The sequence below is a fragment of the Saccoglossus kowalevskii genome, chromosome 10 (assembly GCF_978046115.1).
Source record: "Saccoglossus kowalevskii chromosome 10, keSacKowa6.1, whole genome shotgun sequence".
Classification (NCBI taxonomy): Eukaryota; Metazoa; Hemichordata; class Enteropneusta; family Harrimaniidae; genus Saccoglossus; species Saccoglossus kowalevskii.
Genome location: NC_140650.1, coordinates 30,006,014 through 30,019,501, shown reverse-complemented (window position 1 = coordinate 30,019,501; position 13,488 = coordinate 30,006,014). Strand labels below are relative to the sequence as shown.

At 37.9% G+C, this 13,488-nt stretch overlaps 1 protein-coding gene across 1 annotated transcript in view; it reads left to right on the top strand.

The window, feature by feature from the left end:
* Positions 1-1,035: 1,035 nt before the first annotated feature.
* The window catches only part of LOC100366639 (fibrocystin-L-like), a 31,874-nt gene continuing 19,421 nt past the window's right edge, over positions 1,036-13,488 (top strand). The window contains exons 1-7 of the mRNA XM_085504667.1: positions 1,036-3,075; positions 3,729-3,865; positions 4,343-4,500; positions 7,591-7,896; positions 8,209-8,357; positions 9,287-9,515; positions 12,005-12,280. Coding sequence (XP_085360793.1) covers positions 1,036-3,075; positions 3,729-3,865; positions 4,343-4,500; positions 7,591-7,896; positions 8,209-8,357; positions 9,287-9,515; positions 12,005-12,280 — 3,295 coding nt within the window. The remainder of the gene's footprint in view (positions 3,076-3,728; positions 3,866-4,342; positions 4,501-7,590; positions 7,897-8,208; positions 8,358-9,286; positions 9,516-12,004; positions 12,281-13,488) is intronic.

Genomic DNA, 13,488 nt, shown 5'->3' with positions numbered 1-13,488 from the left:
GTCCCTACTCCCCTCCAGGTTGGAAAAAAAGGGGGGGAAGGAGGTTAAACGGGGATATAACGCCGTATTCACTCCAGGGGGAAATGGAGAAATCGGCGATGTCAATGTATACCGCCACAAGCGACCGAGGGTTGGTGAGTCCCTCGACGCTGGTGGCACTGCGTCTGCAGAAATGTATTCCCCGGTGGAAAGAAACGATAAACGATCCGTATGTGATATCGATAATAACACACGGGTATCGAATACCGTTGATAAAAGAACCGAAATGCAAAAAAAGAACATGTATTTCGGGGAAACCGGGCTCTACTCAGTCAACAATACTGAAAGAAAGCGTGGAAATACTACTCGAAAAAAAGGTAATTCAGCGGGTACAAAACCCGAAAAATTCTTTCATCTCGAGGTTATTTCCCGTCAAGAAATCCAACGGTGGGTACAGGCTGGTGCTGGATTTAAAGGAGTTGAACAAATTTGTGAAGAAAGAAACGTTCAAAATGTTAACTCCGGCACTAGTGAGAGCGTCAATTCAAAAAGGGGACTGGATGACGTCCCTCGACTTGACCGACGCTTACCTGCACATACCAATACACACAGAAAGCAGGCGCTTGTTACGATTCGTGGTGAACGGTGTAACGTATCAGTACACCGTCCTACCTTTCGGCCTGACGTCAGCCCCACTTCTGTTTACAAAAGTTCTACGGAAAAGTGGTGGCGTTACTGCACAAGAACGCAGCAGACGTCAACCCCTACTTAGACGACTGGCTGATAAAAAGTCAAAATCGGAACCTGATTTGTCAATCAACCGAGCGGACTGTCAGTCTACTGCTAAAGCTAGGTTTTCTGATAAATATGGAAAAATCAGAATTAATACCGACGCAGAAAATAGTCTTTCTGGGCATGGAACTGGGTGCGGAGAAAGGCATGATCCGACCAGCCCAGCACAGAATCGACAATGTACAAAAAATGATACAATCATTTCTAAAACAAAAACAAGCCACACTACGCCAGGTAATGCGACTAGTGGGGATGTTAACTTCGATGAGGGGCTTAGTACCGAGAGCGGCACTACAGTCCAGACCGATCCAACGCCTAGTGTTAGACGCACAGTTAAAAATGCGACTATCAAAGGACGGGATAAAATACGAAAAACCGGTACTGTTCACACCGGCCTTTCTGGAATCACTTCCGTGGTGGGGCAACCTCAAGAACCTCACGGCGGGGATTCCCATGGACAAGGCGAAACCGACAGTAACGTTGGTGACGGACGCATCCATGACGGGCTGGGGAGGGCACTGCATGGACGGGATTGCACACGGTCAGTGGAACGAAAAACAAAGGAAATTTCACATAAACCGACTGGAAATGCTAGCGGTGCAGTTCTCCCTGCAATCCTTCAAAAAAGCGGTAAAAAACCGAGCCGTGTTAATAAGATCCGACAATCAGACTGTAGTAGCTTACCTCAACAAGGAAGGGGGAACGAAATCACAGTCGTTAAACGACCATGCTGTAGCAGTGCTAAAGTGGTGTGCACAAAACAAAGTCGAGCTGATGTGCAAACATATACCGGGAGTCCAAAACGGTGTAGCGGACTCGCTATCCCGGGGGAAACCCTACGACGACACAGAATGGGAGCTGTCACAGACGGCAGTAAACCTAGTGTTCGACATGTGGGGGGAACCCCAGGTAGATCTGTTTGCAACACCGGAAAACAAAAAACGTCCCGTTTTTGTGACGCGTTATCCGGACAAACAGTCACTGACGTGGGACGCACTTCAGATGGAGTGGGGCGGAATGTTCAGTTACGCATTCCCACCATTTCCATTGATCCACCGAACGTTACAAAAACTGGAACAATCGGAGAACTCGCACATGATTCTAGTGGCACCGAACTGGCCGTCTCAGACTTGGTTTCCGTTACTGCTGTCTCTGCTAACGGACCATCCGAGAAGCCTGCCACAAGAAATCACGTTGACACAACCCGGCGGTTATACACCAACCAACCTGGCTGTACCAACTTCACGTGTGGAAACTATCCAGCAATTTAGAATTGCGCAAGGGTTTTCAAGCCAAGTGTCGCAAACAACGACGGACGGGCTTAGGGATTCCTCAAATGGATTGTATCAATACCACTGGGAAAAATTTCGTAATTGGTGTCTTGCAGGGGATATACATCCACTCTATCCCTCTTTGCCCCAAGTAGCGGAGTTTTTTTCTTATTTGATCAACGAAAAAAAGTTGAAACCGGGGACAGTAGAAAACTATAAATCGGCGATCAACTCTGTACTCAAACTAAGCCTAGGCAAAAACATTTCGGATGACCCGACAATCTCCGATCTGTTCAAGGGCTTTATTACACAGGCAGGCCCCATTGAGAGGTACAAAGCACCTGCATGGAGCTTGTCAGTAGTCCTTGAAGCGCTACGACAATTCCCATACGAACCGAAGGAATTGGCGTCACTACAGGACTGGACGAAAAAGACTGTTTTTCTACTAGCACTCGCTTCAGGGAGGCGAGTTAGCGAAATACACGCTCTGTCATTTGAAGACAATTTTACGGTGTTTTATCCCGATAAAGCGATTTTAATGACATCAGTAAAATTCAGAGGAAAAAATCAGAAACTGCACGAGACGGCGACTCCGATCGTTATCCCGGCACTGAGCAATATTTCCAATGAAAAACAAGACAGAATTCTTTGTCCGGTACGTGCGCTAGCTTATTATAAGAAACGTACTTCCGGGGTCAGAAGGGGTCAAAGGTCGATGTTCGTTTGTTACCAAAAAGGTAAACAAAGCTCAGCGGCGTCAAAATTCACGTTAGCGAGATGGGTAAAAGAGACAGTTTACCACGCTTATAGTGATAAGTATTTGAGCACAGAGGCAGGCAAAGTCACTGCCAAGATGCATGACTTAAGAGGCATAGGTAATACACTGGCATTTGCTAGCGGAGCTTCTTTAGCCCAGGTGCTAGCAGCCGGGTCCTGGAAAACTAGCAACACTTTTCTCTCTTATTACCTGAAAGACCTAGTGGCCGAGTCACAGGGCCTACACTCGTTAGGCTACCTAGTGACAGGCCAAGTTGTAACGAAACAATAGGGCATGTAACTTCCCGCAACTGCAAGAATTATTCAGTTAGCGGGAGTTATACAGTTAGGGGGATGGAATTTTTTCAATTCCATAATCAGGTGGGGTAGTATTTATCTGCCAAGAGATATTCTCTGGTAATCTGTCCCATTTGTTTATGAAATTAAAATTTCATTAACCAAAGGGGTTAGTATGCAATACTCTGTAATAAACTTTTAAAACTAGCGCCGAAGGCGCATATTAGTTTTTATGTTTATATAAGAGATTGCATACTTACCTTCCCACCCAAAACCACCCCAGATAAATAGCTACGAATCAATATCGTGGTCAAAAAGATCTGGAAGTATGCAAATCAGATGACAGGGGAAGGACGCCCCCTACGGGAGCTATCCACTGTTATTTCGATTTTATTTAACCAGTATTATATGATAATTGGCAATTATCCCATTTGTTTATGAAATTAAAATTTCATTAACCAAAGGTAAGTATGCAATCTCTTATATAAACATAAAAACTAATATGCGCCTTCGGCGCTAGTTTTAAAAAATTAATATTAAATATTGTCCAAAACATTTTCTTTAAATTATTTTGTGGCAACTAGTATAAGTGCATATATATTTTATTAGGTAATAAATTTGTTTTTTCTTCAGTTCTGCTTTGCTTACAGAGGGGCTATCAATCCACAGTTCAAACTGAATGTGGCATGGACTGACATATATTCACAACGTAAAGAGCGTCATGTATGGTATGATTTTGATGATGATTTTGTTGTTTCATCTGATGCAGAGTAAGTACTAGTAGAATAATTTTTTCTTTCTTTTCGAAAACAGGGGCACATGGATTGATCTCCATGCCTCGACCGATCACATTCAAACTTCACACAAACATCTTATTGTAATGAATGCATTTCCAGACCTCCTTAACAAATCATGTTCAAACTTTATTTATACATCAATCATCATGTTGCACATATGCACAAGTATTCGTTGGATGATCAGATTCAAGGTGGCTGAATGGTTGCCATTTTAGTGTTGAACAAGTTTTGTTTACTATTGAACCAACAGGGACTTTATCATATCATGAAAAGATTGTGGTACATTGTCTTAAAATAATTTAGTTTTATTACATTGAACTGCCATGATATGTATGAGAATATTTGTGGAAGCATTCCCTATGTAATCTGATCAGGCTTTTAATTAACCTGTGAATATTCTGTATAGTGTAATTTGTTTGACTAATATAAACAACTTTCTACTTCCAGTAGGTGGTTTCATACTTGTGTTGATTTAGAAGATATATTGCTAGCTGATTCTCGACTTCCAAGTGAATTCACCTTTTATATTTTATCAATAACCTTGAAAGGTGAATTGGAAGAAGATTTCTACATCGATAACGTGTTCATTGGTGCTGGTCATGTAAGCTGTGAGTACTGAGTTATAATTATTATAACTCCTCCAATGCTATATGTCTTCCTCCAAACAAATCTCAATTTTTATTTATTTTTGTATAATTGCTTTGTTAATTTTGGTGCAAATGAATATTGGTCTTGATTTAATCATTTGAGCAATTATAAGAAAAATTATGTAGGTCAACTTTGCATTGAGAAGATTAAAAAAAACACCATTCTGCTGGATAAACCATGAGATACGAGTGAGTCAGCTATTGTATACCCTGCATTTTTTGGCTGAGTATTTAGAGCACTGAATTCAAAACTTTGGTTATTTTCATAAGAAAATAATTTGTTCAATAACTAGCTAATTTTCAGCTCATACAAAAGTATCAAGAGCCATTCAAAAAATTTGATGATACTGCCTCCCTAATGGAAGCCCCACACATTCTTTATGAAAATTTAGCACCACAAATTCTCCGTTTCTCATATGTGTAGATGCTTTAATAGATACTTGTAATACAGATTTTACAGTACATGATTAATTTAACAATGAATTCTGTGCATATGAAATTTGAATAAAATTTTATTTTACCAAAAAAAAGAACATTGAATATTTGTATTAAATATTAATGCAAGATGACTTGCAACTTTGCAAATGACTTTTTTTGTCCAATCAGAAATGAGTAAACCAAAAACATTCTGAAATGAACATGAATCAATTCTACCACATACTCACTAATTTTATGTAAGGATTTTTTTTGATTTTGCTACCACATAACACATTGCTCATGATTTCTTCAATTTTGTGTGTTTTTCATCACATGTCACACACTTGCATACCCTAATCTTAAAAATACTTGATTGAGGTCTACCTTGATTGATAGCCTCTGAGATCATGTTGAGTGTAAGAAAGCCATAAGACTTGTTTTCTCAATAAGTGTTCCATTCACTGTTCATTGTGTCAAATTTTCCAAATACCATGGTCATATGATCTAGCAACCATTGACATTTAAGGTAGAAGCCTAGTCATAATTTTTGACAAAATTGGTCATAAATCGCATGACAATGTTCATTAGTTTATTATGTACAATCATGAAGCTAATGTCTCATGGTACAATGAAATAGCATTATTTTGTGTGTTACAGTTGTGCTTTTCGAGAAATGCGTCCTAATATTTCTTGAAAATTGCTATTTTTAGATTATTTTCATAGAACACAATGTTAAAGAAAAACTGCATTTTTTGACACTTTTTAAAACCCAGATTTTTTAAATAATTCAGAACAACAAAAAGTACTCCATCATTAACAATATATGATTTTTTCAGCCTATGTCACCAGGCTAGATTTTGAGATATTGCATAATATCTCTGCCATAGAAACCTGTGGTAAAAGCGTTATAATAGTGTCAAAATGGCGATTTTCCACTAAAATAAAACCATCAATTTCTCGAAAAAAAGGCTGGTGACACCCAACTTTTTTTAGGTCAATATCCTTATATTGCCTTGGAGTACAATTTATTGCAAAATGAATAAATTCTGGGTTTTTTAATTTATGGGTAGGCTTCTCCCTTAAAGTGCCTGTGCAATGCCCACCCTCACGTTTCCCATTTTAGATTCGTGTCCCACTGAAATGGGCAGTTATTGATTTTTTTGCTGAAAATGATTACTCGTATTCAAGTAAATTTGGGATATTTCTCGTGCTGTAGCCACGCCCACCTATCCTGAAACGGTCGACTGTTTCTGGATTTCCGACTCTCGCCGAAAGTGCCCCACCAAATGACAAAAATGTGAGAGGAAGTCATACCCCAACACTTTTGAAAGAAATAGATTCCGGACCAGCCCATGATCACCGAGGCGGATTTTAGAAGAGAGAGAGAGACATCCGGCAAGTGTTTGCGATCGTGATCGTGATTATCGTTTAGTCCCTGTTAGGTAAAAGGTAGCAATAATTTTGACAGTGACATGAAAACGAAGCGTCGGACAAACAGGAAATTACACAGCCCTTACACACTTCTAATTGTTTTCATTTTCAAAGGCTAAAAGTTTCTGAATTGTTTGGTGATTGGTGTTGAATGTCGTATTCACACCTCTATTCTTTTTTTACCTCCATGCTTGCAGCTTGATCTGCGTAATAATTTATGAAATAAGAATTCGAGCTTGGTCGACGTGTTTCCACCAAATAATTATGACAATCACGCCATGAATCAGGCTAACTCGAATCCACTCTGAATTTATCTGTATGTGTGTCGGTCTTGATTATTTTTGTTATCCAATTAAACGTCGCTTTTAACGCACTTGCCCTCGTCGTGCCGACGCGTTCTCCTATTTCAACAAAAAGTCAATTTATTTCCACGCAGCTGTCATTTATTTAGTAACTGTGATTTGTCGTTTTTTTTAATTATTTTATAGTGATCACTATAGTCTAATGTTTAGAATGTCAGAATATGTTCTCTTTTATTTTAATTTTGAAAGTTTTACTCAGATAATCGATGAAATAAAACAGTGTAGTGACGTGCTTAGTAACCTGCTAGATAACGAGATAATTACGACGTCAAATTCTATTTTGTTCAGCGACAGTGTACAAACGTGCGCCGGTGTCGGTGACGATCACGGTGACCAGCTACACCAGAACGGACATATTTCGCATCTAACTCAACCCCATGCAACACAAATTGATACTATGTGTTCATTATGGTCCATTCTTCCTCGACGAACAAGTACATAAGTGACAATTTAGTCAAAGACGAGAAAACTGCACAAGAAATTTGCCTTATTTACACGTATCGGCAATGCAAGCGGCCATGCGACTTCCCCTTCTGACGTCACAAGGGGAATTTCTGTATGCAAATGAGAAGCTAATGAGGAGCCTCGTTTTAAAATACACAAAAATAAAGTTGCCGCAGACTGAGTTTAAAACACATTTTTTCACTTAAACAAATAATTCATGCTTAGAAACATAAAAATTAATAATATTTATGTATCAAATGATAATTTTAGGCTTGAAAATAGCAGCCATTTCACAGGCACTTTAAGTGATGTTCCCTTGTCTTGTAAGTGAAACAATCAATATAAATTATTACAAAGGTGAACAAGTGTGAATTGAAGATTTCTTTTTTTTATTTAGATGTAATCACCTCACCCGCTGCAAGACCAAATGGTTTATTCATCTCAAATGTTACTGTTGAAAAATACAACAATACTTTTGACGTTGCTATGTTGCCAGAAAATTGTGGATTTGATTTTCCATTAATTGGAATGAAAAATGCGAGTATTATCTCTGGTAGTAGAGATGCTGATAGTGACTATGTTGAGTACTGTACCAGTGCTGCTTGCGGTGATGGTGCTGATATTGTCATTAATAGGGAGCAGTCTGCAACACCACCAGTTGGTGGTACATTCCAGATTGAACTTGGTGGAAAAATTGCAGTAGGTATGTTGAGTAATTATTATTTTCATCTCAGAAAAGTCAATTGAAAACATTCAATGTTATAGTTGTTCAGTTGTTTTTCTACAAGGTTTATCGTTATGTACAGATCTGTGTTCATATTTGTTTCAAAATAGCTTGTCTGATTTTTAGGTACACACCTAAAACTATCTTGCATAATAAAAATGTCAGCTGCTAACTTAAAAGCTACAGAAACAGTGTAAACACTTATAAAATGTTGTAGCAGGTAAAATATAACATAGTTGATATTTTGTATAAAAAATGCATAAATAACATTCATGTTTTGTAATATTGCAGTACCAGCTGATGCTACAGAAAGTGATATGCAAGAAATATTTGACAACAGTTTTGACATTGGTGTGTCTGTGGTAAGAACTGATACATGTGCTGGCTACACTTGGACTATAGAATTCAGCAAAGCTGGTGGAAATCATCCTCCTATGAGTGTAAGTTGACTACTATTTTATGGTATGAATTTGTATGACTTGGGGCATATACCGGTAATGAATATGTCCTAAAAGTTTCATCCCATTTTATCCTGCCAACCTCGTATACTTTTACATTGACTTGACCAGATAAGGGATAATGTTGGAAATTGTTTTAGCTCATGTTTTTTTTTTTGGTGAAAAATTTGTTTATGTATGGTGACTGTTATCTTCAGTTCTTCAATATCAGTGAATATTTTTGTCATATTGATTCACAATAGTTTGTTGATCTGATGAGTCAACCTATTTGAATCTGATCTGAATTTTGGAGTTTATTGTGGTACAATACCTTGTCAAACTTAATATACATTTTTACAAATACAAATATACCTCTTCCACTGTTAAAATCAGAAGACCCATCAGCTCTTCGGATATTGTTTCTTTGATGTAATCAAACAATTCATTGTTACTTGATACTGCTTAAATTGAAAATAAATGATTCTGGTGTTTTTTAGACCAATAGTCTAGTTTTTTTCTTGTGTGGAAACCCAAGGCACTTTAACTTCATATTATTTACTGAAAAGTGATTTTAATGATGTCAGGAACCTTCCATCCTATTAATTCAACCATTTCTGACCACCTATTTTTGGCCATATTTGTGGTGAACCCTTTTTTGGTGTTGAACCCTAAGGTAGAATTTGAACTTGGGTCTACCAGTGATAGGTCTGATAAAACAACCACATCACTCATGATGATCTGTTCATTTCATGTTATGTGTAATTGTTTTCTTGTCTGCTCAACATCAAAATGATTGTGGATTTGCTTGAGCAGTGTAATACTTTCTTTACAGAATGGCATCTACTCACAGTGGACTTGCCATATCAGGTAATAAATGTTCATGCAATAGATGGAACTTTCTCTTTGACTACACACCATACTTTAATTTGTAGGTTGACAACAGTCGTTTAACTGGCTTGGATGTAGATACTGTAACAGAAACATTGAGTAATGGTGGGTTATACCTGTTTCCAATTCCTGGTGATTATCTGAGAACTCTAGATGAGACTCCTCAAGTAACTGTTAGTGTCAACCAGATTCCTTCTACTTGTACTGGAGATTGTAGTTTTGAATACTTGGCTGACCTTACACCACACGTGACTGGTATATCTCCAATTTCAGGTATTTTATAAACTTTGTTTAGACATCATAGATGAACAACTATTACTGTATTGTTATCTGCAAGGTTTTTTAACAGCGCCCTCTATCTTAGATAAGATTGAGTATACATTATTTACTTCATTAGCACATACCATTATGTAATTAACAGAGGTGTGTCTATGGTCAAAACAAGTAATATTTTAATGATCCAGCATACAATAGATCCAATTGTTTGGTTTATGTGTGCCATCGTCCGAATTGCATGGTCCAGTGTCTTCGACATATAGTCCTCTACACAATACTGTGCGGGATCGCATAGGCTAATTGCATATCTTAAGCAGTGAGATCTGATTGGGCGCTTCTCGAAACAAGCTCAATCAGCATGGATGTACCAAATTATAAAACAAAATTCCACTTCCTGTTTTTGTCACTATGAAGACATCCTTCCCACACAAAACTGTGTCCATTGCCTGTACCTGATGAGGCTTGAAGGTACCAACACCGAAAACTTTTGCAATTTTATCATCACAAATATCATGATTCATGGGCGCCGCCATTTTGTTTAAAATGAAACGCCAAAGAGGGATTTGTAACAAGCAAACTGATTGGACAATGATGAATATGCCTATTTGATGGTCGGTCTAAGTTTATTCGGCTAAGCCTCTAAAAAGACCTTGGCTAGCGAAGATGTGTGCTTTCTATTATGTATGTATGAACTTTTTTTTGTTCCACCGTTATCTAAAGAACCACTAATCAAATTTTGATGAAGCTTGGTAAATAAGTGCTTTGGGCCGATGCCCAGATTTGATTAAATTTTGGTAAAAATCTATGCATGTTAATTACCTAATTTGCATGATAAATAGCTAATTTTTAGCTGTTTCATGACTGTTCTACTGATATCTAAAGAACCAGTCATTGGATTTTGATGAAACTTGGTACCGTAAAATTCCTAATTGAGGCCACGGCTTTAATTAAAATTCATTTTTTCAATGGACGAATTCAGATGCGTGAAGTCTTGGTGCGGCTTTAATTAGAGCATTCACTTCGGTAACTGTGGGAATTTTTTTCAAAAAACAAAGGCCAGAAGGGATAATGATATGCTAATGAGATGCACGACACTCATTGCATGTTCGTGACATTGCAACTTTGTTGCGATTCTAAGGCATTTTCGGATTTTTACACACAGACAGACTTGTACACAAACGAAACTTCACACAGTATAACATACTGCACAATAAATAATATCTACAAATTGTATGCATTTGCAGATTACGTATACTACAATAGAATAGACTAGAATAGAATAGACTAATTTGTTAGCACCGGTATAAGTCACAAGTGAGAGACAGGCGTCTGACACAGTCGATTGCGGCATGTTCGACTTCCGGCAGAGTGACTGTACATTCCAAGTTTAATTCATACATCGGGGAAATTAAAAAAGTCAATCAAAAAAAAAATGTTCGCATGATAACAAAAAAAAAAATAAATTCGTTGAATTGTTGTGAAAATTCAACTTAGTTTCACCGCAAGCGGTCACATATAAACGCTCGATCCGATACGAGATCCGCCATGTTTGTTCAAACATCTCTCTAGTCTCTTGAAACTGTTTTGTTGACGTGATAGGTCAAGTCGCTAATTAACCAATCGAAACGCAGGATGGTGCCAACGTGATTACCATAGCTCATTTAAATATGTTAATGTAGTTCAGCGACCTCGTGGTAAATGAAATGCGGAAGCGATTTACCGTTGTTGTGGTGCGATCGTTTGGCTTTGATTTTGATGGGAAAACGGCATGATTTTTTTTTAAATCAAGAAATTAGTTGTTTTCGAAAGATAAGCTGAGCATTGAAGAAGAATTTAACACTTTTGACGATAATAACAGCTCATTGTCGAAACGCAGTTTACCCAGTCACGCTACCCACAATAAACCTGTACTCTTGAATAAGCGTCAATGACTACGGAAAACCTTAATTAGACTCTAATCTGAGCTTCAGGAAACATTAAAATGTTCGAAAAATGTTGCCTTAATTTAAAATTAAATGGTATATCTTTTTCTGAAATATGTGGTGGCTGTTCGGTTTGCGAAAGTTTGGGGTGCGGCTTATATTGCAGACTTTTTCCTGGGATCAAAACTTGTCAATTTCAACATGAAACAATGTCTCAAGTTAGGGGTGCGGCTTCTATTAAAGCTGCGGCCTCAAATATGATTTTTACGGTACATACTGTAGATGCTCTGAACTAATGCACAGATTTGATTAGTTTTAGGTAAAAATCTGTGCATATTAATTAGCTAATTTATTAATTAATTACCTAATTTGCATAATTTAATCAATTTTAAGCTTACACACTGATATGTGCAAACCTGATTAGTTTTGGGTCAAAATCTATTATTTCCATAATTAGCATAATAATTTATTGGTTCTAATCACATTTCAATGAAACTTGGTACAAAGATGGTCTCTCAGCACACGAGAGTTCTTTCTAAGCTTTCTTTGATCTTTTATTGAAAGGTTCAGCATCATCATCAACTGAAGTGACTCTCCTAGGAGTTGGATTCAGTCAGACCGCAGATGACAATAAAGTCACCATTGGTGGTGTGAACTGTGTCGTTACAAATGCTTTAGACACAACGATTATATGCCTGATTGGTGAAGCTCCTGGCGGTACTCAAGATGTAGTAGTGTATGTTGCACCAGATGGTTTAGCCACACACCCCAGTGGCACTGTGCAATTCCAGTATGAAGTGGGAATTACTGATGTCAATCCATCTAGTGGCAATACTGGGGGTAAGTTTTAACTATGTTTACACTAGATTAAGAAGGAATTTAGTAGTGTATGTTGCACCAGATGGTTTAGCCACTCACCCTAGTGGCACTGTGCAATTCCAGTATGAAGTGGGAATTACTGATGTCAAACCATCTAGTGGCAATACTGGGGGTAAGCCTTTATCCATGTCTACACTCGATTAAGGATGCTGTACACCTTTTTTTGCTTTGAAACCGAAAATTCTACTTTTTTGTATTTTTCAATGCTGGACTGCAAGGAGCAAACACTCAGTAGGAAAAAAAGTGAATTGAATGTTTTTATAGGGTGTAAAAATCAATTTTTGTTAATTAAAAACAAAAGCACATGTCATTGTTTTGAAAGCTATGTTTTAACAAGTCATTGTCAATGACACGTCCCCGTTCCGTTCATATTTGAGTGACATATACATTCAAAGCAGATCATGACCGAAATGCACCTGCATATGTACAACACATTGTACTAAATCTGAACAAAATCCATGCATGCATGACTGAGATCCAGTTCTGGAATTGTGAAAATACGTGATTTTAATGCATTTTCGGCCTTAAAATGGCCATCATTCAGCTATTGCTAAGCGGATCATGAAACAAATGCACATATCTATTTGTGACATGATGCACCATGTGTGTGTGAAGTTTGAACTTGATCAATCCAGACATGTCTTGGATACGGATCCAGAACTGAATTCTTTAAGAAAATGGCCGCCAGTCGGCCATTTCGAACTTGATCCGAAAAAAAAAATGACGTGCATCAAGGTCCTATTATGTTTAATGTAAGTACCGAATTTGAACAAAATCCGTCCATGCATAACTGAGATCCGGGTTCGGAATGGTGAAAATGTGCGATTTCAATGCATTTTCGGCCTTAAAGCGGCCGCCATTTGGCTATCGTTAATGGGATCATGAAACAAATGCACATACATATTTGTGACATGATGTACCTTGTGTGTGTGAAGTTTGAACTTGATCAATCCAGACATGTCTCGGATACGGATCCAGAACTGAATTCTTTAAAACAAAATGGCTGCCAGTCGGCCATTTCGAACTTGATCTGAAAAAAAAAATGACGTGCATCAAGGTCCTATTATGTTTAATGTATGTACCAAATTTGAATGAAATCCGTCCATGCATAACTGAGATCTGGGTCCGGAATGGTGAAAATGTGCGATTTCAATGCATTTTCGGCCTTA